At 38.6% G+C, this 25,515-nt stretch overlaps 1 protein-coding gene, 1 long non-coding RNA gene and 1 pseudogene across 4 annotated transcripts; 1 reads left to right on the top strand and 2 right to left on the bottom strand.

Moving 5' to 3' along the window:
* The first annotated feature begins 1,380 nt into the window (after positions 1-1,380).
* AKIRIN2 (akirin 2) lies at positions 1,381-24,176 on the top strand. Of its 3 annotated transcripts, none has more exons than XM_036415193.2 (5): positions 1,428-2,296; positions 18,350-18,493; positions 20,642-20,887; positions 22,948-23,019; positions 23,494-24,176. In XM_036415193.2, exons 1-5 carry the CDS (start codon positions 2,062-2,064, stop codon positions 23,502-23,504), a joined length of 708 nt encoding a protein of 235 aa, XP_036271086.1. In that variant the 5' UTR covers positions 1,428-2,061; the 3' UTR covers positions 23,505-24,176. The 3 variants fall into 3 exon arrangements, with proteins under 3 accessions (XP_036271087.1, XP_036271086.1, XP_036271089.1); XM_036415196.2 differs by having other exon boundaries at positions 1,434-2,296; positions 20,738-20,887; XM_036415194.2 differs by lacking the exon at positions 22,948-23,019 and having other exon boundaries at positions 1,381-2,296.
* Positions 7,716-7,815, bottom strand: LOC118706198 (annotated as a pseudogene).
* LOC118706058 lies at positions 13,647-14,730 on the bottom strand. Its single transcript, XR_004983883.1, has 2 exons — positions 14,613-14,730; positions 13,647-13,685 (listed from the first exon to the last, which is right to left on the bottom strand). It is a non-coding gene; the product is annotated as an uncharacterized LOC118706058 (long non-coding RNA).
* Positions 24,177-25,515: the final 1,339 nt, after the last annotated feature.

A 25,515-nucleotide genomic window follows, 5' to 3' on the forward strand; every position in this document is an offset into this window, starting at 1 on the left:
CCTCATTTTAATTAATTACATCTGTAATTACCCTATTTTCACATTCTGAGATACCTGGAGTTAGGATTTCCACAAATTAAATTTAAGGTGACAATTCAACTCATAACTCTCCCTTTCCAATATAAGTTCTATAATTTAAGGTCAAATCTTAATTTCAGAAAACATTTACCAGGAATATAAATGTTTTGTTACTTGTTTTCCATGGGTTAACCTTCTTACTCTTAAAAATAAAATATGTACAACCTGTTAATTTTACCTTATCATAGATTTCATAAAATGTTTGAAATTTAGTAGAAACACCTATATTGGTGTTGTTTCATTAAGTGCTGATCTTTTTCAAAAGACATTTTCAGTGTAATATCAGATATTCTATTAAGATATTTATATTCTATAAAACAAGAATATATTGTATAAAGAATAATAGACAAAACAATACAAAATATCTTTTAGTTACTGAATAAATGACAGGAATAAATAAGTCCTGCAAGCCAGTATGTGATAGCTATGATAATTTGACAAGATGGCATTCACATAGATAAGTAGTTTTGTATTGGACTGATAGTTTACATAGGCAAAGGACTAGTGACAGTTTGTTTTCTCATAAATCACTTTTTTATTAATGCTGTATTTTCTGATTAAAAGTACAACTTACAGGGGAAAAAATGTTTTCTCTGCTTATGAAATGGGCTCAACATCTACTCCGTAGTGTCTTTTACTTCTTTACCTTTCACAGTGTATACACCAATATTCAACAGAGATAACAGAATTTCCAATATCATTCACTTTTTAATCCAAAGCAAAACAATTTGGTTCTGTATGTTATTCAAATCCTATTCATTTACAGGGTAAAACTAGCTTAGCAGAATTACTAAGTGGACGCAAAGTAACTACTTGGGAAAGGCAAAGCATCTAGTTTAATCAAAGATCCTATAATCTGATACTACAATATTACTGTTCTCTCTTGCAGTCTTAAATAAGTTCTACAAGCTTATTTCATAGCCCCTCAAGGTGACAGGTTTTATTTTTGGCACTCCTATTATCGAAATTAACCTGTCTTGAGGGCTGTTGTTTCTTATTTCCCGGTTGTTAAATAACTGTGGAATTGGTATCAGGACAACTAAATTTGAAAGGTCGTTAAGCCTGCTTTCCCTTACCGGTAAGTTTTCCGGTCCCCCAGTTTCTCAAAGCCTTTTCTTTTTTTTCTTTTGCTGAGTTTTTACACTCAAACTGTGTATAGGGGGATTTAAATTCCAACCCGGAACTCGGAATCACGCGCCTTGAATGACGGGAGTCGTAGTTTGTGCGACCCCTTCCTAACCCCTTCTCTCGCCGATTCCCGCCCACAGCGAAAACCTACAACTCCCAGAATGCACCCCCGGGGTGTCCGCCCCTGAGCGCACGCGCCCTGACGCCGCAGGATTTGAATCGGCGGCGTTGTTATTGACGCCATATTGGGGCCGGTGGCGGGTGGCAAAGAGTCGTACGGCGGAGGGGGAAGTGACTGGACGTGTTTGCCAGAGCTCCTGCCGTCGCCGCCGCTGCCGCTGCTTTTGCAATCTCTCCTCATCGACCGCCGGTCTCAAGCTTCGGACCCCTCCTCAGTCATTTTAGGAGCCACCTTCCAGCCTCCCACCTCGCGGGGCCGGTATCGACCGCCGAAGGGAGCCTGTTTCGGTGCAGGAGCGCCTCCGGAGCGGCGCGCAGCTCGAGAGCGGACTGCGGGGGCGCCCGGAGCCGCCTCTCCCGGGGGGATCCGCGCCTGAGGAGGCGGAAGAGCCCCCCCTGACGCGGCTGGCGTGAGCCGGCGACACCGCCCCTCCCTCCTCCCTCGCCGCGCCGGCCCGGGCCCCTGCCCCTGCCGCGGAGGCGGCGGCCTCCCCTCGCGCCGGCGCTTCCCGCACGCCTTCCTGCTTCTTGAGCCCGTGGGTCAGCCGCTCTTCGAGTCCCCGCTCTCCTATCCCCCCTTCCCTCGCCTTCCCCTCCCGTCCTCTCTCCCACCCCCTCCCCCACCCCCCCACCTCTCAACCCCACCCGAAGCCCGGCACTTGGGCGGCTCCGGCCATGGCGTGCGGGGCCACTCTGAAAAGGACTCTGGATTTCGACCCGCTGCTGAGCCCGGCGTCCCCGAAGCGGCGGCGATGTGCGCCATTGTCGGCGCCCACCTCGGCCGCCGCCTGCCCGGCGTCTGCGGCCGCGGCCACCGCCGCCTGCTTCTCGGCCGCCGCCGCGTCGCCGCAGAAGTACCTCCGGATGGAGCCGTCCCCCTTCGGCGACGTCTCGTCCCGCCTCACCACAGGTGGGACTCGGCCCCGGGGTGGTGGGGGGCGCGCAGGGCCGCTTCTGGGCAAAGTAGTCGGGCGACCCCGTGTCTCGAACTTGTCCGGCTCCGGAGACACAATAGACAGACGCGGCCTGGTGTGCGGGGCGGGGAGGGGGCGCCGGGTCGCGGGGCGGGTGAGTAGGGGCTGTGTATTGTGCGGGGAGGAGGAGGAAGGTCCTTTTTTATTTTATTTTTTATTTTATTCGGGGCGAAGGACTGGGATGGGAGTGTTTCCCGTCGTCTGGAGAAGCCCCAGCGGGAAGGATCCGAGGGGGGCGATCTTAGTGATCCATGTAGGCTGAGGAAGGGTCACGTTTCACGCCACCCTCCTCGGCTTATCTCCCCGGATCGATGGGCCGCGGCTCTTCCCTCTGTGGGGCCCGGTGGTTCCGGGCGGGGAAGGCCGCCCCTCCTCCGGCGCAGACATGGCCGGTGTGAGCGCCGAGGGGGTGGGGATGGCTGTCATTGGGGCGAGATCTAGGCCTGTCATTAATCACCCACAAGAACGCCACTTTGGCTGAGTCAAGACCTGTTTTCCTAGCAGGGTCAACAACAAAGAAAAGGCTCTTCCCGAGTCCTGTAACAGGATCGCACTGCACTCCGAGACCTTGAACAGCTCGAACTTTTTTTTTTTTAAACGAAGAGCAAATTGTATCGAAAATTGGGACCGGTTAGTTGCTTTGAGTAGGAAGTGCTTTATCTTTGCCCGGCGAAGTACGTTGGGAGGAAGCCGTAGGCCTTGAGAAGAATCAAGAATTTAACCCCAAGTCTCCAAGGGACTTCAGGCTATTTTTGCTTTTCACCTAGAGACATTTCCTCAAAGTGACTATAGAGGGAAATGCCCCTTGGCTGCTTGGTGTACCGCATGTGTGTGCCAATTTTATGTACTTTTAAAAGCCCTTGTGTGCCCCCTGGCACAGTCCTAGGATAAGCTTTTATGGACTGATAGTGTAAATCTGTTTCCTTTGTGTGTGAGCCTTTGGTAATAATGTGACCTGTAGACAAAGCCTTTTAATAGCTTGATTAGATGTTTCGCTTATCTTGAGCTTTAAAAAAAAATCTGTGGGTAGTATATGCCACCATGTTTAGTTCCATTTGGAATTGACTTAGTTTAGTTATCGTTTTCAGGCCAGATTTTTAAATATCCTTTTCTAAATAATAAGGGGCTTCCTTTTTTTCTATTAAATGTTTTATCTAACTTAAGTATAAACTACTGTATAGTTGTAGTGAATTTTCAGAGAATTTCCACTTTTATTTAGTGACCACACCTAAGCTATCTTCTATGTAAAGGCATTTATTGGTTTATTGTTAGGCTTTACATTTAAAAAGAAACAAGAATGGGCTCCTAGTGCTGAACATTATTTTTAGAGTTTGACTCTTTAGTAAAATCGTTGTAAATTGAAATGATACCATGGAACCTGTACTTAACTAATTAGGCCACTTAAAAATAGCTCTAGCTAACCAGCAATAAATTTTAGTCCACAGGGTGAATTAATACAGTGTTAGGTTTGGGAGTTAAAGTATATCTTAATGCTGAGATAGTCTTGAGCACATATATGGTAAACCCGCCAGGAATTACAACATTTGTCCTCACTTTAAAAGGAACTTACTCAGAAAGAATTTTGATCTTTGGCAGATTTGCTATTTCATTGATATATTTGTAGTATTGGCTAATGCATTTGTTTCACATTATCTCAAGTTTCAATTAAGGGGATAGTAAGAAGATTGAAATTGCTTAAGCCTGCTGATTCAAGTACGTTTTCCAAAATACTGCTGTCTTCTGTTCTTCAAGGTGTTTTTGACATCTGCTGAAGTTAATCATAACCTGAACTGTAAAATCACACCATAACTGAATTTTGTTGAGTTTGCCTAATAGTTATTTAGCTATTACAACTAATCTGAATATTAACATAAAAAGTTGCCTTGAAAACAGCTAAAATCGCTAAAGTTTTGGATTGCTAAAATTTGCTTTTTCTAATTTTGAGTAACATTTTACATGTAATTTGGCCTTCTGTGTTTTCCTGGCCGGTTTGGGGTATGCTCTTGTGTGGTTTTTGTAATAATGTTGTCATAATGGGAGCTGCAGTGTTGTGCAGATATCAAAGAGCTTCCCAGGTTTGTCATCACCAAACTTGAAAATAACTTTCCAACCATCTAATATTTAGATTTCTCTTTTTAATAGTGGTGATTCTTAAGCTTCAATAAAGTGAATATCCATATATCCTTAGCTGAAATTAAGTAACTGGGATTGGAAACCAAATTATATTGGGACACTGAAGAAACTCTTTGTTTTCCTTTCATTTCTGTGAATTCAAATGTAATTTAAACAATTCAGAACATTCATATAATTAATCATTATCATAGTTCTTCTCTGGCTACTTAATGTCTTCTGATGTGTAGCTGAAGTCATGTTGTGGCTTTACTAGTAGTTTCAGAAAAGTGGACATCTCTTTTAAACCTTAGTTTATTTTACTTATCCCAGGAAGGTGATTCCAAAGTTTGACTATTATTTAAAAAAAAAACATTTTCCAAACTGTTGCAACCTTATACCAGGAAAAAGGAAAGGGCTAGCAAATAAAGTTTTATTGGAACACAGCATGTTTTGTTTTGTTTTTTAAGTTTTTTATTGCAGGCTATCACAGCAGAATTGAGTAGTTGTGACAGATTTTTTTAATTAGGGTAACTTTTAAAATGGGGGTGGCTGCAGCAGATACATAGACTTTCTTATGACATTGCTATCTATGTACCTTGACTAAAGCTATGCCACTTAAATTGCCATATTTCCTTAGTTTGATGCCTATTTATTACATGAATATAATTTTGGCATTGTCACTTTACATACAGATGTTGTGTGTGTGTGTTTTCCCGAAGTTCAAATATTTTGTCTGGTCCCTTATAGAAAAGTTTTGCCTATCCTTGGGTCTAGAGTGGCTGCAGTTTATAATACTGTGTATGTGAAAGGGGAAAATTGAATGAGGAGAGGATGGAAGAGGAAGCATTGACCGGAATTGGGTAAATGGAGGTCTATAATAGCTATGTCAGCACTTATCCTGGTAAGTTAGTTGAAAACAGAGTCAAAGATTTTTACCTTTCTCACTTTATTTTTGAAACATTTTAGAATATTCTATTTAGCCAAGAGATCGTTATGATATTCTCCAGAACAAAATTGTTTTAATACAATCAAAATATTACGCAACATTACAAAAGTCTGTCAGTCAAATCCAGTGCAGTGTTTTTTATAATTAAGTAGTGAATGAATGAATGGTCTGGTGAAAAGATCCTTCTTTAAATGTCAACCTATTTTGTTAGTTTCCAGGCACTTTTGTACACATTGTTTTGTTACCATTGTTCTAGTCTGCCTTAGGAATTGAGTTGGATGAAGAGTTAAATTCCACTGTAAGGCCTCATTGTATTTGCTGGAAACCTGCCATTAAAAATGGAAATTGCAGCTTGTGAATGGGGAAGGGTTTGCATTGATGCATGCCTGCAAACAGACACCAGCTGGCTTAAATGAAGTATAAATGTAGGTTCTAGGCAAACAAATGAGATTCTGTTGGAGGAGGCAGCATTTCACTTCAGATGTCATTTATATTGAACCAGAAGTGTTTTTTATATTTTGTGGTTATTTAGACAGCTGTTAAGTTACTTCTACTTTCTCAGTGGATTTGGCAAATAAACAGTTTTTAATGGTTTTTGTACTTGGGATTTTAAACCAGTATATTATGTAGGACTATATGTGTAGCTTCATTTATTTCATAATTCTATGAATTATGCATTTAAAAATCCTGTAAGCTATGGCCATTAAAAGCAGAATGTAGTTGTATTCATTTATTGAGCTATTTTGTTTTGAAAGTAGAAAAATAAAGCCTAACTTCAGCACAGAAACACATTTGGGTAAACATGGCTAGATCAGAGAGAAGTTAGCCCTGTAGATATAGATGCTATATCATGGTTGCCACGGAGATATAATCTGAGATGTAAAGGAGAATAATCTCTCTGCCCTTGAATGACATTATAGGGGTGGGGGGAATATATATATACACACACACAACACACACACACACACACACACACACTGTATTTTTCAGGTAGGTCTTTCCTAGGTGTTTAGGTAGACCCAGGAAGACAATGATAGCAATGCTTTTTTTTTTTTTTTTTAATTGATTTTCCACAAAGGAAGGAAGAGGGATAGCTAGAAATGTCAGTCAGAGAGAAACATGGACCAGCTGCCTTCTGCACACCCTCTGCCAGAGATGTGCCTGCAATCAATGTACATGCCCTTGATCGGAATCGAACCTGGAACCTTTCAATCCGCAGACCGATGCTCTATCCACTGAGCCAAACCGGTTTTGGCAGCAATTCTTTTGTTTTGAAAGGTTGAGAGTAAGATTCAGAGGAAGTGCCCACTTTTGTGTATTTTTTCTATTTGAATAGAAACTTTTGATTCTCCTTCAGAATATGGGGCTACTGTAAGTTTGGATCCCTAGGATAGTTGGTTTATGAAACTAGATAATGGTGCTGGGGGTGAGTCTTTTAAAATACTTATAACTGAACTAACCAGCAACTTGTGGTTCCTGCAGTCTTGGCCTTAACACTGCTAGTAGTACTGTGACTCACAGTATGTTCTCTATGAATAGGTGAAACCACAGTGAATTTCTTGCCTCTGAGAAGACTACCTACTTTAAAAAAGTATGAAGGGTGAAATACTTGTTGGAGCCTATATGAACCAGTCTGGCATTTGCATATAAACTTCACAAATGAGTTTAAAGAGGTTTTTCTTTAATTTTATTGCTGAGTGTAGGGATTCTAGAATTTAACGTTTCTCAGCTTATAAAATAACACACCTGAGAAATGTGATCAGTAGCAGTCTTATAGTAATGAGACTTGCTAACAGGATTTGTTAACCTGGATTTTGAGGTAGTTGGTCACATGGGTCTTGTATAATTTGAAAATAATCCCAAAGTTATTATTTTCTGTCCTCTTAATCACAAATAAAGTTTAAAAGTATTTGTGAATTAATCAAGCCTTGGCATTTCCCAAGGTTCTTACTGAAGCTGTTTTTTAATGTAATTTCAGTTTTACTCCTCATTCTGTATCAATTTTTAAAGACTTTTGGGACAATATAGTTATACTTTGTGATTTTATATATATTTTTTTTAAATTGCGGTGCAAAAAAATGGGTAGTAATAAGTATAGCGATTCCCTTAAGACTTTAAACAGTACTTTTTCTTTATTTTTTCTTTTTTTTTTTTTTATCAAGGTATTTATATGTGTACATATCTTACCATTGCCCTCCTCCCCCTCAGGTACTTTTTCTTTGGCATTTGAAGTGTATTTAGTATTCCCTCATCTCTCTGAATAATGGTAAACACGGATTATGTGCATTTTAATTTTTTTTTTAATGGAATGCTTCACGAATTTGCTTGTCATCCTTGCGCAAGGGCCATACTAATCTCTGCATAGTTCCAATTTTAGTATATGTGCTGCCAAAACAAGAATGGTTCTAATATTTGGAATAACCCCGTTTACATGTATTTTTCCATTTTCAGAGATTGGCTCATTTGAAGAAATACATTTTTAAAGATTTTATGTGATTTTTAAGGGGAAATATTTTGCATTATGAATTTCTAATCTTTTTAAAAGAATTGAATTATTTTAAGTTACAAAAATATTCTCATGTGTTAAGCTGTTGCCAGCTATATTGAGCAGGGAGATTATCTTTGAAGATAAATTAAAATTCTAGTGTATGTCAAGTTGTCAACTTTGATATTTATTTTGGGCTGTTTGATCAGAATTTTGCAAGTATGCCAGATTGTGTAGTCTTCCTGAGATAATAAACTTTTTGGGGATGGTGGTAATGGTTTTTAACACTCTGGTACTAGAAAATAGGCTCATAATAAATATACTTTTGTAGTTTGCTTGGAGTATAATTTAACTTCTTTCTCCCTTTAAAAATCATAAGTCATAAGTTTTTGCCACAATTCTCATAGGACACATCATCCTGACATGTACTAGTGATTTGCAATGTTTTTATTTTATTAAAATTGTAGTCTTTCCATTGATATACTTTTTTGATTTGACTTAAATTTTAATTTCAGGTTTATGTAAGTATGAGGTTTTTCACAACATCCTTTAAGAAGTCTAAATACTTACTCTAGCTTTTAACAGCCTCCTCACTTGAGTTCCAGATATTGTGCTGTTTAGGCAAAGAAAAGACAGTCTCTGGAGGGACTGATAAAGCCACCATGGCTAATACATTATTAGCTAGCTAAACTTGAATAAAAATACTATAGTGTTTATGCTTTACCACATCTTTAATTCCATGTGAACATTTTATCCACATTAGAATTATTTTCACCTTTGACAGCCCAAGTCTTAAAATTGGGTTATTAAATCACATGTTGACTACTTTTGAAATCTTAAAAAGTTACTCTTTTTAGGTGAGTGTTGTTTATTGGCTATTTCTGAAATTGCTTCAACCTATGATGTATAGTTTAACTTTAGTTTAGCATTCATTTTCATTAATGTTAATTCTTAAAAAAAGGCTCCAGAAATCAAACTCTAAAGGGAAAGGTTGGAGGAAGGGACCTGGGAGAATTGATTTTCTTTTGTTTCTTAAAAAAAAAAAAAGTATTGTTGCATTGATTTAGCAACCGAAGAACAAAACATAGAGTGGAATTTGAAAGTTTGCAAAAAGTCAATTTTTAAAAACATTGCTATCCCTGGAGTTTGCCTCTTAATTATTATAGAGGATTGCCTTGTTCCTAGTGCTGAAGTATTCTCTGCAGCAAAGCTTTTCTAAGTGTGTAATTGGCTTACTAGTACAGTATAGGTTTTAGGTTGCTGTGACAACAGGGAAACCTGATGCTCACTGTAATAACCCATCCATGGCCAATGGTAAAAATAATACATTATCAGAGGCTGGCATTGTAGTCAGTACTGCATGGCAATGCTGATCTGCTAATTTAAAATACTTTCTCACTTTTAAGATACCAATAAAACATTCTGGTTAGATATAGGTGCCTATTTAGAGACTCTTGAAGCATCCCTTAAGTAAATACCTGAATGTAACGAAGATTTCTTATAATCTGTTTTAGCCAGTGATCATTGTTTCAGATCTCTAGGTAGATGAGAATTATGTTCCGTTTTGGTTACTACCATCTTAAGTCGCAAAGTTTGAAGTTTCAGGGTATGATGTAGCAATGATACATGGTAGTAATCCTATATAATAAAAGGCTAATATGAAGATTATCCCCATTGGCGGTTGTTCGGCTGGAAGTTTGACCCCTTGCTACAATGTGCGCTGACCACCAGGGGGCAGCATGGGTCATGGTGTGCATCACAGGATGGTGGAGCAGGTGGTGTCAGACCAAGCATGGGGGGAGGGGAGGTGCGTTGCCCTACCAGTCCCCCCACAGACTGCGACCAGCAGCTGCGTGGTGTGGGGCCACCACCTGGCTCCCAGGATAGCGGGATGGGAGGCGGTTGGGCGGGGGCAAAGGAGATGGAGGTGTGTTGAGAATGCAAGGTGTCAAACTTGCTCTCATTCCCCCTGCTACCCTCCACCAGGACGCCAGGGCTTGCATGCCAGGAAGCCCCATGCTCAGGTGCTGGGTGCCCATGAGGACCCTGTCCTGCACCCATGCAGCCACTTCTGGTGAGCCGGGCCCATAGGGGCTGGTTAGGCTCCTCATGGGTTCATGCAGGAGCTTGTCTACAAGGCTGGCTGGGAGAGAGTGTGCTGCCTGTGCAGCTTCCATGCGGTGCCACTGGGTGGCCCAGAGGCCCACACTGTGCACCGGCCAGACACTGCAGGCTGTGCTCACTGCATCTGCATGTGGGGACCCAGGGGCCCAGGTGCTTCCCAGGGCCCAGAGGTCAGCTGGGATCTGCCCTTCCATGCCAGTTGCTCGCACTTAGATTGCTGGCCAGGCCTAGGGACCGCACGCATGCACAAATTTCGTGCAGTGGGTCTCTAGTCATAGCTTCAGGTGATTGTAGAATGCTGGCTAGGTATAGTAGTGCAAATACTTGAGAGGGGAGTGGATATTAAGAGTGTGGACCCAAGAGATCAGGGTTGGCTCTGCCATAATACAGCTGACATTAACCTGTTAACTGAGCGGGACCTATAAATACGTCAAACGTAAACAATATCGGGAACGGGTAGGACGTATGAATACATCCTGGAAATATATGTTGCGCCCTGAGAAGGACGATATATATTTTCTGTAATCTTTATAATTGTAAAATTTATAATTTTTTAATTCGATGTTTCCATTTTTTGTTGGTATTCTTTTCTATTTTTTTGTAATTTTGTATTTTCCTTCGTGCTTTATATATAAATAAATGAAAAATTATATATCATTTAATTAAGTATAAATAAAAAATGATAATATGAAATTACGTCCTCTGGGCGTGACGTACTGACATGTCCTAGTGAAAGAGTACGTGCCCATTACAGGTTGCGCAATTAAAAAGGGAACTTCCCGGTTAATAGGTTAAAGCAAAACTTCAAATTATGCACATGGTGATAGTTTTCTCCCTTCTGGGGTTATTAGGGTTGAGCTTTCCTGTCCCTGAGTGCTGAAAAGGGTCACAAAAGAGAACCTCAAATGTGACAGTGTAATGTCCAGCAATCTTGCTATTTTAGTGAATAGCCTTGTCTTGTATTTCACAGGAAAAAAATAGAACCCATTGTATGGCGAATTCTTCATTTTTCCCTGTACCAACACTACCAGCATTTGTGCCTATCTTGTTTTCCTTTTAGTATCATTGAGAAAAATTAAGTGAGATAATTAAAGCACTTGACAGTGTGGGGAAGGATCCCATTTCCTTTCAAAGGAACGTTTCTTCAACTATTTTTCTCTCCCAACCAGACCTTTCCTTTAATTTCCCATTATAAAGTAAGTAAAACATCCTCATTTTCCTTCAGCAGTCATCCAAAGTCCTCCACTTCAAAATCAAATTCGAAGAGCTTTCGGGTAATCTATTTGCTTCAATTTCTTGAGTTTTCTACTCACTCCAGATATATTTGTGCCTTAAACAGCTCTTGTCAAATCTGACTTAACATGGCACATTGTGAATCCTCTTCTTGTTTGACCTTTCTTATAACACTACAGACTTATTCCCTTTTTTTTTTTTAAATACTTTTTTCTTCCCTTCTGTGACAATACTCTTCCAATTCTCTGGCTGTTTTGTCTTCATGTGGCCATTAAACTTAAGAGTTCCTTAGCTATAGATTTCAGCTTCACTTTGTTTAGCTTCATAGTCCCTAAGCAGTCACATTTCATGATTCAGACTTCAGTTTCCCTTCATAGATAACTCTTTATATCTTTAGTTTAAGACCATTTCTCTCAGTTCAGGCCATTGAGCACATGGACCTTATTATTGTCAGATCTTAGTAGCCTACCCTCCTAGAAGTCACAATTGTGAAATATGTTGAATTTTAAATATTCCTAATTTATAATATATATGGAATAAACAAGATGTCTGTGGGCTTCTAATCAGTGTCTTCTGGTGTGATATAGTCTTCACAATTGTGAAATATGTTGAATTTTAAATATTCCTAACTAATTTATAATATATATGGAATAAACAAGATATCTATGGACTTCTAATCAGTGCCTTCTGGTGTGATATAGTCTTAATTGCTTTTTAAAAGCAGACATATAAAAGCAGATGCATTTGTTCACTTGATTACATAATGAACATGGATTTTAAGAAAAGTGTGTTAGGAAAAATGGATATGTGTATGTTAATGCCATGTAAAGAGTCTCCTGAGGTAGATCCAATCAAGTTCAAGTTGATTTACATATTTTCCTGCTGGGGAGGAGTGCATGTCTACCATTGAACTAGAAGAGCTATGCATTTGAGCGTAGCAAAGTGTATTTAGTACATCTTACATATATTTATAGTTGTAATAATTTCTGCTGTTACTCCTTTTCTTTCTCCATTTCCTGGTATGGCCAATAAAACAAACTAACCACTTTTTAATTGGATAGAAACTTTAATGTCCATAAGGTATGTGGGAACCAGTGGATTCCAATCCTACTGATCAGCAGCATCACCTGGAAATTTATTAAAAATGCAGAATCTGAGGCCCCATTCCTCAATCTTCATTTAAAAAAAAAAAAAAAAATCCTGCCAAAACAGGTTTGGCTCAGTGGATAGAGTGTCGGCCTGAAAGGTCCCAGGTTTGATTCCAGTCAAGGGCATGTACATTGGTTGCGAGCACATTCCTGGTAGGGAGTGCACAGGGGGCACCTGGTTGGTTCTCTTTCATCGATGTTTCTAGCTCTCTATCCCTCTCCCTTACTCTCTGTAAAAAAGCAATAAAATAATAAAATAAAATAAAATAAATCCCTATGTGATATATGTATTCTTTGGAAGTTTAAAAGCACTTGAGAACTTATGCCCAAAGGTAGCAGCTACTCTTAGCTGAATTTTACCGCATATACAATTCCTCCCTCACTCCAACGTAGCAAAAACTTGACTTTTAATGTAAAATACTTAACTTTTAAATGACAGTCACAAATTCATACTTGTTTAAGTATTCAAGCCAGATATGTCTTTAGTCTGTCAATCATCAGTTTGCAACCTGGTTTCCAGGTATGCTATAGCTCAATGTATGTGTGTTTTAGGTGCCCTAACTAGAAGACTGGTTTATTCCTCAGCTTGACTGTTCTGTCTGTCCTTCCAAGCCTTATCCTCATGGCCATGGTAAATTGGAACCAAGGCTTCTCTAACATGCATGCTTGAGGATTTGGATTTGGATAGTTCACTTTCCTCTTTCTGTTATTCATTTACTGCTTTTTTTTTGTTCTTATTACTTTGTGTTTTTCTAGTTTGCAAACTGTTTGAAGAGATACTTGCAGATAGTTAAGGGCTGAACAGCAAAAGCAACAGGGTTAACATACCCCTTAGAATACAATGTAATATAAAATAGAGGTATGAAGCTTCTTGGGTATCAGGGAAGAGACATCTGCTGTTTGAGCATTGTTGAACTCCTTGCATTAGTGACTCCCATTGATTTTGTACAGAGAGGAAGGGAGAGAAATAGAGAGCTAGAAACATCGATGAGAGAGTCATTGATCAGCTGCCTCCTGCACACCCCCTACTGGGGATATGCCCGCAACCAAGGCACATGCCCTTGACTGGAATCGAACCCGGGACCCTTCAGTCTGCAGGCTGATGCTCTACCCACTAAGCCAAACCGGTTTCGGCCTGGCAGGGTTTTAATAGATTGAGTCATTTCAAATAAATAATCATTGGCTATTATAGTACCAGTGAAATAATAGAATTTGACCTGTAATGATTATAGTTTTTCTTCCTCCTGTAGGAAACCAGTGAATGCTGCTGATCTATACTAAGAGAGAAATATGGTAATTGACCATCACTCTGGGATGCACACAGCCAATCAGGAGGGAATATGCAAATTATCAGGACAAAGGTGGCAGCCACGGAGGCAGCCATAGCAGGAGGGAAGCTTGGTTTGCTCCAGCAACAGAGGCAGCCAAACTTCCTGCCCGCCTGAGCCGGGTGCCGAGGGAGTGGCCTGCAAACAGCCCTCAGCCCCTTACCCAGGCTGACCATGCTCTCATGGGGTGAGGGTCCCCACTGGGGGATGTAGCCAGCCTGCAAACAGCCATCAGCCCCTCACCCAGGCTGTCCAGGCACCCCAGCGGGGTCCCCCACCCTGAAGGGGTTGTGGCCAGCCTGAAAACAGCATCAGCTCCTTGCCCAGGTTGCCCCACCCCCCAAGGGAACCCCTACCCTGATTTGGGACACCCTTCAGGGCAAGTCAGCCAACCTTGCCAGTGTACCAGGCCTCTATATTAATAAAAGGGCAATATGCTAATTAGACTGGGAGACCTCCCAGACCTTCTGGACAAAGCCATGGTGGTGGGGCCGAGGTAGAGGTGGTTAGGGGCCAAGAGAGGAGGAAGTTGTGGGTGATCAGGCCAGTGGGGAAGGGGGTGGGGCATTTGGGGTGATAGGCCAGGGGGAGGGGGGGCAGTTGGGGGTGAGTGAACAGGCTGGAGGGGGGCGGGGGTTGAGCAGGCCAGCAGGCAGAGTGGTTAGGGAAAATCAGGCAGGCAGGCAGGCAAGTGAGCAGTTAGGAGCCAGCAGTCTCAGATTTCGAGAGGGATGTCCGACTGCTGGTTTATGCCCAATCAGGCTTAAATCGGCAGTCAGACATCCCTTGAGGGGTCCTAGATTGGAGAGGGTGCAGGCCAGGCTGAGGAACACCCCCTCCCCCACAGTGGATAAAAATGTACCAGGCCACTAGTACATTTAAAATGTTATATAATTATTTTTTTAAGAACTGTAAATAATACCCTAATGTTTATATAATAATGAACAGCTATATTACGCTTGTTAGGATTTACTATAATCCAAATAGAAGTTAAGATTGTAGATATAACTTTACAATTTTTTGTTAAAGTTTGGTTTCAGGTCCCTTTGACATAGCAATAATTTTAAAGTGAATTAAAAACAACATCAGCACATTCTTTTAACCTACTTACATAGCTCTTGGCTGGATAAGAACATTATCCTTAAGGATTTCTTTAAGGAGAATGTGAAAACTGTTTCTGAACAGATGATCGTGGAAAAATAATTGATTTACAAAAGATGGGTCTTGATAGCAACTGTTAATTGAGTGCTGTAATTTATAAAGTGGTCATGACATGCCTAGTATATAGTTCAAAGCTTTAGATTTTATCTTAATTTGGAACATTTTCTTAGTTTTAGGTTTTAAATGGCTACTGCAGGTTTTCTGTACTTGTGTATAGGTTTTCCATTAGATTTGTGTTCCTGCCTGGAGCTGACAAACTTTCAAGATTTATTTCATTTATTTTAATCCCACTGTTGAAGGCATCTATCTAAATGAACTTTCACTTGGTGTTTTTCAAAAATATGCCATAGAAAAATTAGTACACAATGTGAAATAAAAGAGTATTATTCTACACCTGCACTTAAAATGGTTAGTGAAACTTGTGTTTGATCTATTAATGATATCAGTAGGAAAACAGCAAGTCTATATAAGTCCAGACCAAAAGTTCAATATCACAGATGTTTAGACATTTTGTGGACTCTACTCTAGAAAAAAAGATATTTGATTCCTCCCCTCTTACAATTTTTTGGTCCTCTAAACACATTTTTAGTTGTTTCTAGATCTGTATTTCTCCTTTTGCTCTCAGTCCCATCTTAATGCCATTTTTCTTACCCTCATCAACTCTTGCTTTTTATTTTCCCATTTACGTGGTATTTTTTTGTTTGTTTCTGTTTATTTTCTGTTTATTTTTTCTTTTTTAATATCCCAAAGGAGTAAGTGCTGTCTCATTGATAATCTCTTATTACCTGTTAAAGGATGAGAATTTTATTTGTAACCTCAATGTCATTTACTAGATTTGGGAATGAAAAGCTAATACTGATTTTTACTTAATCTAGTACAGTGGGAAAAAAGTTAGCAGTATTCTTTTATAAAAGAGTGATGTAGTTTTTAGGACTTTTTGAAAAGCGATATACAGCCATTTGTTGTGGTAGATTGTCATGAAGATAACTACATATTTTACTAGTAAGTGGTTTACTGCAAATCCAATCTTTTTTCCTGGTCAAGCAGGAAAGCTGCGTGATTCAAACTCAAATGTGCAACTAACTGATCGTGTAAGTGAAGCTTTGACTTTTTCTTTAATGGACTGCAAATTGTGTTGGCAAAACAATGTCAGATGTTACATGTACTTGGAATAAAATGTCACTTGCTAGTTTGCTAAGAGATGGCTAGATTTATGATTAAGTGAACATAGGTACTTTATTGATATATGGAAGGCCTTTTTGAAAGCAACTTAAATCAGACTAGAGCTTACTACACTGAGTGGCCAGCTTATTATGATCTCTGAACACATAATAATATGGCCACTCAGTGTGTGTGTGTGTGTGTGTAGGTAGGTATGTATTAGAGGCCCAGTGCATGAATTCAGACCCTGGCCAAGGGGAGGGAATATGGCTGGTTGGCTGGCCTGCCTGCTAGTCGAACTCCTGGTCGAGGGGATAATTTGCACATTAGGTATACTTTGATCATATGATCTATACTTAGATCATAATAATCTGGCCACTCAGTGTATGTGTGTGGTGGTATTAAATTGAATCTAAGGAAATTTTCAAAATTGCTTTCACCTCTGAACTGAGATATAAGATTAAGTTTGTAGGTATTAGCCTTTTACTATTTGTGTTGCTAAGATCTTAGTCAAGTTATTCACATGTTACCAGTATTAAAGGGTTTGAGGGCACATTGAGGCTTAGATGACATAGTTGCATCCTGTTAGATGTATAGTACATCTAAATTGGTGAACTAGAAATCATATGAGTGATGTTAAGGTCAAGTTACTCTTTGCCTTGTACATTTGAAATCTCTGGTTGTGAATAAACTTTACAATGCTCTGAATGGCACTTTTGATGGTGATGATGTTAGCTTTCAACAAAAAAAAATCCGAGACTAAACCCTCATAACCTTGAAACCTTTTACAATATTGCTACTGAAAGGGTTAAAAAAAATAAGGATGCTTGAACTTGTCCTGGTTGGAATAGAATGTTGCACTGGTTTTAATGGACACCTGTGAATCTTTGGAAACCCATTTCTATTAAGGTGCTTAACTATTCAAATAGCCATTTTACTTCACACTGATAACTTTGATTTTAAATGGTAAACTATTGCAAATAAATCGATCAAGACTGAAAATAACTTTGACATCAACAAATGCTAATATTCTGAAAAATATAGCTAAAGCATTCCTCACACAACTACCCTAAAAGTTAATTATTCCAAAGTGTGGTTTTTGTGCTTACACTGCACATTCATATACTGTATATGTAAACAGGTTTGTTACACACAAAATTTACATAAATGAAATCTGCACTGAATATAGCTCTTGCAATTTTTCTTCCCCCCTTTTCAGTTAAAAATAATGAAATTGCATGATCTATAATGTCCAAAGGAGTGATTGATGTCTGCTTAGTCTTCTCTCTCAAAAGCCTTAAAAGTACTTACTAGGAAACAATATAAACTGAGAAAAGGAAATTAAATATATGCCTAAGAAAATAATCAGTATGAAATACTTTTTAAAAGGGTCATTCTTATCTTAAAAAATTGCTAGCCTTCAGTTTTTAGTTCATATTTAATTCATCATTATATAATTGATAAAGTCACACTCTTCCTATATTTATGGATTATGTTATTACCTCTTGGTTACCATTTGGATTGGCATCATTAATTTCTTGGTCATTGAAGTACAACCCAGTTTTACCATAGCTAATTGATATATACAAGAGTTAAATTCCTATGGCATCTCATCAATGTTATATTAAAATGACATTCAATGAAATGATATGAAAGGACCTGTTGTAGTTTCAGATGGGTAGCCTATTAAATTTAGGGGCTGTGGTGGTTGTGAGAAAGTCTGTTAGGAGGGACATTGGAACCTCAGGGAGGGATTTTCTGAAGAAGCTAAATGGTAACTATTTTGAATTAGAAATTGTTCTAAAATGAATCATACTGACTTTAGGGATATGATTGATATAATTTTATCCGTTTCCATGGTTGAAGATAATGACACCATGGTGTAGAGATTCTAACTAATTACCAGTGATATACCAAGCATTTTACATGGATTTTTACTCCAAATATTCAGAACAAAAGTTTGTTGTTAATGCCTTGTCATAGGTTCTGTTGAGCTTCATATTAATGGCTATTGCCATTTAATATATGATAATATTTTAGTTCTCATGTATTTTGTCATTTTGCTGAATGGCAGTTCTCACTTTTAATTTTTGTTTGGCTTTGGATTGGGATTAGTAACTTCTTAAAGATGTACAGTAGGTCCTCACTTAATATCATTTACATGTTCTCTGACATTTAGTGAAATGACATATAACAAAACCAGTTTTTATCATAAGCTAGTTTATATAAACCACCCTTTTTTAAAAACTTGAAAGTTTTTATCTTGCCAACTTTTAACTTTTTTCTTTTAGAACAAATTCTGTACAACATAAAACAAGAGTATAAACGCATGCAGAAGAGAAGACATTTAGAAACTAGTTTTCAGCAGACGGATCCATGTTGTACTTCTGATGCACAACCACATGCATTTCTTCTCAGTGGACCAGCTTCGCCAGGTAATAATAAACTAAAAGGAAATGTTACTTAGTATAGAAAAAATAATCCGTTAGACATTTAACTTTCTATTTCTTCCCTTGATTAACAAAAAACAAAAATCTCACATTTATTCAAGTAATTCATGATCACTTAAAAAACATGGTACAAAAATAAGTAAACGCTGTGATTTGAAACTTTCATTTAAAAAAAAAAAAAGTAAAGTATACCATGTGCTTCTCTGTTAGGTACATATGTACTTTGCCATGGCTGAATACTATGCCATTTTATGGATTTCCCATGATTACCATACTATTAATGAATTAGACTCAGAATTTCTGCTATAGTATTTACAAGAATTTGTCTTTTGTATATTATGCACTTGTCCTGTCAGGATAGATTCCAAAACATGTATTATTTTTATCCAGTGTTGTTTTATACCTACTTTTTAGTTGGGGGGAGTAGTTTGCAAATACACTTTACAAAAAGAGCAGAAAAATGAAGGCTATTTGAAATAAAGGGGAAGTAAATCATCTTACTTAAAAGAGCCGTCAAAAGTGGTTCTTATCTTTAGTAAACTTCTCAGCAAAATAGTCTTTCTTGTGACAATAGTGCCTGCCTTCTTTCTCTCCCCTCCCAGCAGGGATAGGAAAATCTGATAGAATTGAAAAGAAAAAATAAATAAATAAACATTGAAAGGCTGTAAAAACAGTGAAATAAAATTAGATTAAGAAACATGAACTTGTTCAAAACTAAATTCTACAGCACTCCTGCCACTTTGGAAGGCCAGGTATAAGTGGATGAAAATGTAGTCTGGGGAGGTAAGTGTAGAGACTAGACTATCAAAGGATGAAGATCATAATCATTGATTAGTCTATTTATTTCATAGATCAATTAACTGGCAGGTTCAACTAACAAAACTGGGAATTTGCCGGGACCGGTTTGGCTCAGTGGATAGAGCGTCAACTGAAGGGTCCCGGGTTCGATTCTGGTCCAGGGCATGTACCTTGGTTGCAGGTATATCCCCAGTAGGGGGTGTGCAAGAGGCAGCTGATCGATGACTCTCTCTCATCGATGTTTCTAACTCTATCTCTCTCCCTTCTTCTCTGTATAAAATCAATAAAATATATTTTAAAAAAAACCTGGGAATTTGAAAGTAAACATAGTCTTAGTGTAGTTATGCATTGCTTTAGGTGGTATAAATAAAGTTCTGGGATACTTTATTCTTGTTATATAGCCACAGCTCAAAGAAGCAGTTAACTGGTCCCAGTCATGCAGGCTATCAGTCACAAATGAAAGAGGAATTGGGGCTACACCAGGGACAGGTATACATAGCAGGAAAAACGATTGGTAGTAAATCTTTGTATTTGTGTGTGCATAGAATACTTGTAGCAATGTTACAATGGATGCTTGTAAATCCTGAGTTCTCAAAAATATTCATTTTAGATGTTCTTTTTAAGATATGAGGAATGATATTTTTTTTCTAATATATTTTATTGATTTTGTACAGAGAGGAAGGGAGAGAGATAGAAACATCGATGAGAGAGTCATCGATCAGCTGCCTCTTGCACACCCCCACTGGGGATATGCCCGCAACCAAGGTACATGCCCTTGACCGGAATCGAACCCGGGACCCTTCAGTTCCCAAGCCCGACTCTCCACTGAGCCAAACTGGTTTCGGCAGGAATTATATTTTTTGAAAATAAAATTGCCTTAAGAGAAATACATTCTGAAGAAATCTTTTTTTTTCTTCTTTAATTTTCATTGATTTTGAGAGAGAGAAAGAGAGACATCGATCAGTTGCCATACATGCCCCAACCAGGAATGCAACCCACAACCTTTTTGTTATACAGGACAACACGCCAACCAAGTGAGCCACCTAGCCAGGGCTGAAGAAAGAAATCTTGTATCAAGCATAGCTATCTGGTTACGCCAAGAGGCTTTTAAAAGATCAATAATCTTTAAGGACTTTGAACAATTAAATTCAATATTTAATATTAATAATATATTCTCACTGTTTATTTTTACAAAGTGGTCTCCTAGCTAATATCACTAATTTAAAAAAACAAACTTTATTAAGTTTTGTTTGTATTTTGTAGTTTTCTCCACTCATCTTCAGACTTTTTCTCTAATATTTGATTGCATTCATCTTGCTGTTTTTCCAATCACAGCAAAATATTCAAATGAGACCTCTTCCATTACAAGACGCTTTTCTATGGCAGCCCTAAATCAGTTGCTTTTCTTTGTTCTTCATGTTTTATACATAGGGACTTCATCTGCGACATCTTCACCGTTAAAAAAAGAACAGCCCTTATTCACTCTAAGGCAGGTTGGGATGATCTGTGAACGTTTGTTGAAAGAACGTGAAGAGAAAGTTCGAGAAGAGTATGAAGAAATACTGAACACAAAACTTGCAGGTATGAGTTTATTTAGTCTATCAGAAACTCACCATAAGAAATGCATTATTTCCCAGTTATACTTCATGTCAATTGAATTAACCCTTTCTGTATAGACTGGTATAATAAGTTTTCTAAGAACCAGAGAATTTCAGTTCACGAAAGGAAATTAATCTTTCTGTAGTTTATGGTCCTCTGTAACTTAAAGACATAGTATTTATTAGCCATATAGATCAGCACCAGTATTAATGAACTAGATTTATTTTTTCATATATATTGGGTAAATTTGATTGGGTTTTTGGGCTTTATTTCTTTCATGATAACTTTGACTAGAAACTTGAAATAATCTTACATCAATTTAGAGTATCAAGCTGCAGCAGCCTTTTTTTTTTTTTTTTTTTTTTTTTTTTTTTTTTTTTAGTATACTTTCATTGATTTTTAGAGGAATAAAGAGATAGAAACATCTAAGAGAGAGAAATATAGATCAAGCTGCCTCCTGCACGCCCAATAATGGGGATTGGAGCCGACATCCTAAGTACAAGACCTGACCAGAAATCGAACTATGACCTCTTGGTTCCTGGGTTGATGCCCAGCCATTGAACTACACTGGCTGGGCTGCTGCAGTCTTAATTATCAGTAAAACAATTTTTTAAAAGTAAAATTTGCAGTAAATACAATGTTACATGTGGTAACGTAATCAGAATCTTCCCACCATATTTTTAAGCCACAGATTTTACTGGATAGCAATATTATAAGCTTTTTTATTCTTAAGGAGTTGAATCAAGGTACTAATATAACACTGGGGGTTTTAATCCAGCATCTAGAAGGATTCAGGAATCTGGAGAAGGAGCTATGTGTAAATTATTAAAGAGTCCATGCCGGGACCGGTTTGGCTCAGTGGATAGAGCGTCGGCCTGCGGACTGAAAGGTCTCAGGTTTGATTCCGGTCAAGGGCATGTACCTTGGTTGCAGGCACATCCCCAGTGGGGAGTGTGCAAGAGGCAACTGGTCGATGTTTCTCTCTCATCGACGTTTCTAACTCTCTGTTCCTCTCAACTCCTCTCTGTGTAAAATCAATAAAACATTTTAAAAAAAAAAATTAAAAAAAAAAATGAAGAGTCCAGAGAAGAAACATAATTTTGGAAGGCATTTTGGGGAGCTAAAGAAGACTTAGCTAAAGGAGTCAAGTTCTCTCTGTCTCAGGACCCCTTGTTCTTTATTAATACAATTTGTCTTAAGGCAAGGTAGATAAACACATCAAAGGCCAAGGTTTAGTACACAGAATCCATAGTCAGATTGGGGAAAACTGCCATCGGCTGTTCAGGTGTTTGGCCAGCAGGAGGCAATAGCATGTAGATTGAAATGCCCTCAGCTCTCTGGCAGCAAGCAATCATATATGCATCCTTTTCAGGTTTGGGGAAATGCCCTCAGCCATTCCACGATTCAGCCCTGCTGACATGCTGGAATTGGCTTCTGGCAGTAATATAGCCATAGCCTGGCAGGAGTGGCTCTGTAGGTTGAGCACAAACCCATGGAACCAAGAGGTCCCTGGCTCAATTCCCAGTCAAGACACATGACTGGGCTGTGGACTCAATCCCCAGTAGGGGGAGAGAGCCAAATGATGTCTCTGTCATTGGTGTATATATCTCTACCCCTTGCCCTTCCTCTCTCTAAAATCAATAAAAACATTCTTTATATAAGACATCTTTTTCTGTGACATCTGATTAGATAACAGGTGGATTTCAGGAAGGGGGGATATATCATATTTTTTAAGCATTGCCTTATTTCCTCTCATTACAGGAAATTTGCCATTTAATAGACCACTTATAATTTCAGAGTAGAAAGACATCTTTTTATTTCAAGCCCTTTATTTTTAATAGGTTAAGAAATATGCCTTACCCAGCCTATACATGAGGTCTTGTGCTTTAGACCAAAATGTGAATTTTCATATGACACATTATCATTATTACTGAAGTTATATGTCTGATTAAATGCCAACTTAGAATTGTTTCACTATACATACATACAGGATTTTCAGAATATTTACAAGCCATGTAATTCACATATACCTTTACTTATAGAACAATATGATGCATTTGTGAAATTTACACATGATCAAATAATGCGACGATATGGAGAACAGCCTGCTAGTTGTAAGTATTGCATATGTGAACTAAAAATAAGACAAGTCTTTTAAGGAGAAGACATTTATTATCATTATCTTCATACTTAAGAAGAGAATGAAATAGAAAATGATGGGAAAATCCTGGTGGAAATATGACATATTACTAAGGCTTGTTATTTAAGTACGTAGGGCAGTGATTTTTTTCAACCAGTGTGCCGAAAGAATTTTTAACACATGGAATATCTGACTAGTCATGAGTACTGACCTTTCCCCTTAGATTGTCAGATAAAATAATTACAGCAGCCATTGGTGTGAATGAGCCAAAATTATACCTCTTTTGTCTGATGGGTAAAAATATATTTTTTGGTCTGCTGCAGAATTTTAGTAATTAGTTTATGTATGCCATGAGAATTGCTGATCTGGGGCAATATTGGGATAGAGATCTGGTATGTGTTTGAATTTTGAATTGAACTTTGCACTAATTCTCCTTTTCTCCCCTTAGATGTTTCATGAATCACATTTTCTGCATTTGTGGGCTGCCTTGTTCCTTGTTGAATTGTTGCAAGAAGTCCCAATTATGACATGCAGCAATGCAAAAACCCTCCTGTGAAAACAGGTTATTTCAAGCTTTCGTCAGTGACAATTACTCTTAGGCAGCAACTGGTTTTGGAAATTTCCCTGATGTCAGTACCATCTGGATATGGACCTTTGCTACCTGTATTAATACCAGTGGTCTTACTTGCTGTATCATTACAATTTGGCTTCTCATATTAATATGTTTGAAAGGATTAGCGCTGGTATTCTAAGAACATGCCCTTTACTGGTTGTGTAAATAAAACTGTAGAATGACACTTCAGATGAAGTTAGTGTGATTTTAATTGTGCACTACAACCAAGCTGTAACCAGTTATTAATAATTTAGAATGTAATCCCAGGACATTATTAAGCAAATAGCCTACAGTGCTTCCTGTGAAATAGTGAAGGAGAAGGGCATTTCTTCTCGGGGTTTCAAAATGGATTTATATGATTTTTTTTTTCTTTTTTTTTTTCTTGGTAGTTTTTATTTATTCTATCAGTCTTTTTAACAAATGTTTATTGCTGCATTCCCCCACCCTACAGTGTATCATTGTTTTACTGCCCTTGTAGTACTGGAATTTAGTTGGAAGAATAAAACCTTTACTTCTAATCTGTTTGTTTTTTAATGTAAGAAGGGTAGTATTTGAATAAAGGCAATGTTGTAAACGTTTTCCTAGGAACCAGTCAATTTAATCTGACTTAAAAGACTTAAATATCAGTATTTTCATTTTACAAATCTAAGATTTTAGTGCTATATTCAAAAGCTGAGTCTGATTCCAAATTGTTACATGATTGATCAGTTTTAACAGCTTTGGAAGTTTTGCTTCAAAAACACATTTAAGTCACTTTCAACAAAGCTTTCCTATAATGAAATGAATGGAAATGCTTTAGTGAGTTCTTTTAGCATATCCCAGTCATAAATGGCCTAGGACAGTGGTCAGCAAACACATTAGTCAACAGAGCCAAATATCAACAGTATGATGATTGAAATTTCTTTTGAGAGCCAAATTTTTTAAACTTCTTCTAATGCCACTTCTTCAAAAATAGACTCACCCAGGCTGTGGTATTTTGTGGAAGAGCCACACTCAAGGGGCCAAAGAGTCGCAGTTTGCCGACCACGAGCCTAGGAGATACATGTATACTAGAGGCCTGGTGCATGAAATTTTGTGCAGGGGTTGGGGGGAGGCGGCATCCCTCAGCCCAACCTGCACCCTCTCACAGTCCAGGATCCCTTGCTCCTTACACCCCGTGCAGCTCTCGAGAGGCCCCCTCACCAGTCCTGAGCCAGCCTTCTGGCTGAGCAGCACTCCCCCTGGGAGGGCACTGACCACCAGGGGGCAGCTCCTGCATTGAGCATCTACTCCCTGGTGGTCAGTACACATAACAGCTATTGGTCGTTTCTCTATTTGGTCAATTTGCATATTAGGATTTTATTGGATAGGATTTATATATGACTTAATTTGTCAGAAAAACAAAATGTTTATTTTTTTCTTTCTAAAAACTTAAGTGATTGTGTTTTACAAATTCTTTGTTTAAAACAAGGCCAAAATGAGGTAGAGCTTTCACAGGATTTCTAGATAATTCATATGCCCGTTAAATGTTTGAGAAACACTGGTATAACACAATGTGCCATCAATAAGGGGGGTTAGGGGGCAATTCTATTTGGTTTTAATGGACTAGTACAGATTCCCAATTGCAACATAACAATTTGAGCCAGATCATCCTGTTTGCAGGGCTATCCTGTGTAGTATAGGATGTTTAGCATCATCTCTGGCCTCTCCCACTAGATACTACCGTGTTTCCCCGAAAATAAGACATCCTCCAAAAATAAGACCTAGTGCATGGGAAGATAAGACATCCCCTGAAAATAAGACCTAGCGCAACTTTGGGAGAAAAAATTAATATAAGACACTTTTATTTTCGGGGAAACAGTAGTAGCACACTCCCCA

The sequence above is a fragment of the Pipistrellus kuhlii genome, unplaced genomic scaffold (assembly GCF_014108245.1).
Source record: "Pipistrellus kuhlii isolate mPipKuh1 unplaced genomic scaffold, mPipKuh1.p scaffold_m20_p_5, whole genome shotgun sequence".
Lineage (NCBI taxonomy): Eukaryota > Metazoa > Chordata > Mammalia > Chiroptera > Vespertilionidae > Pipistrellus > Pipistrellus kuhlii.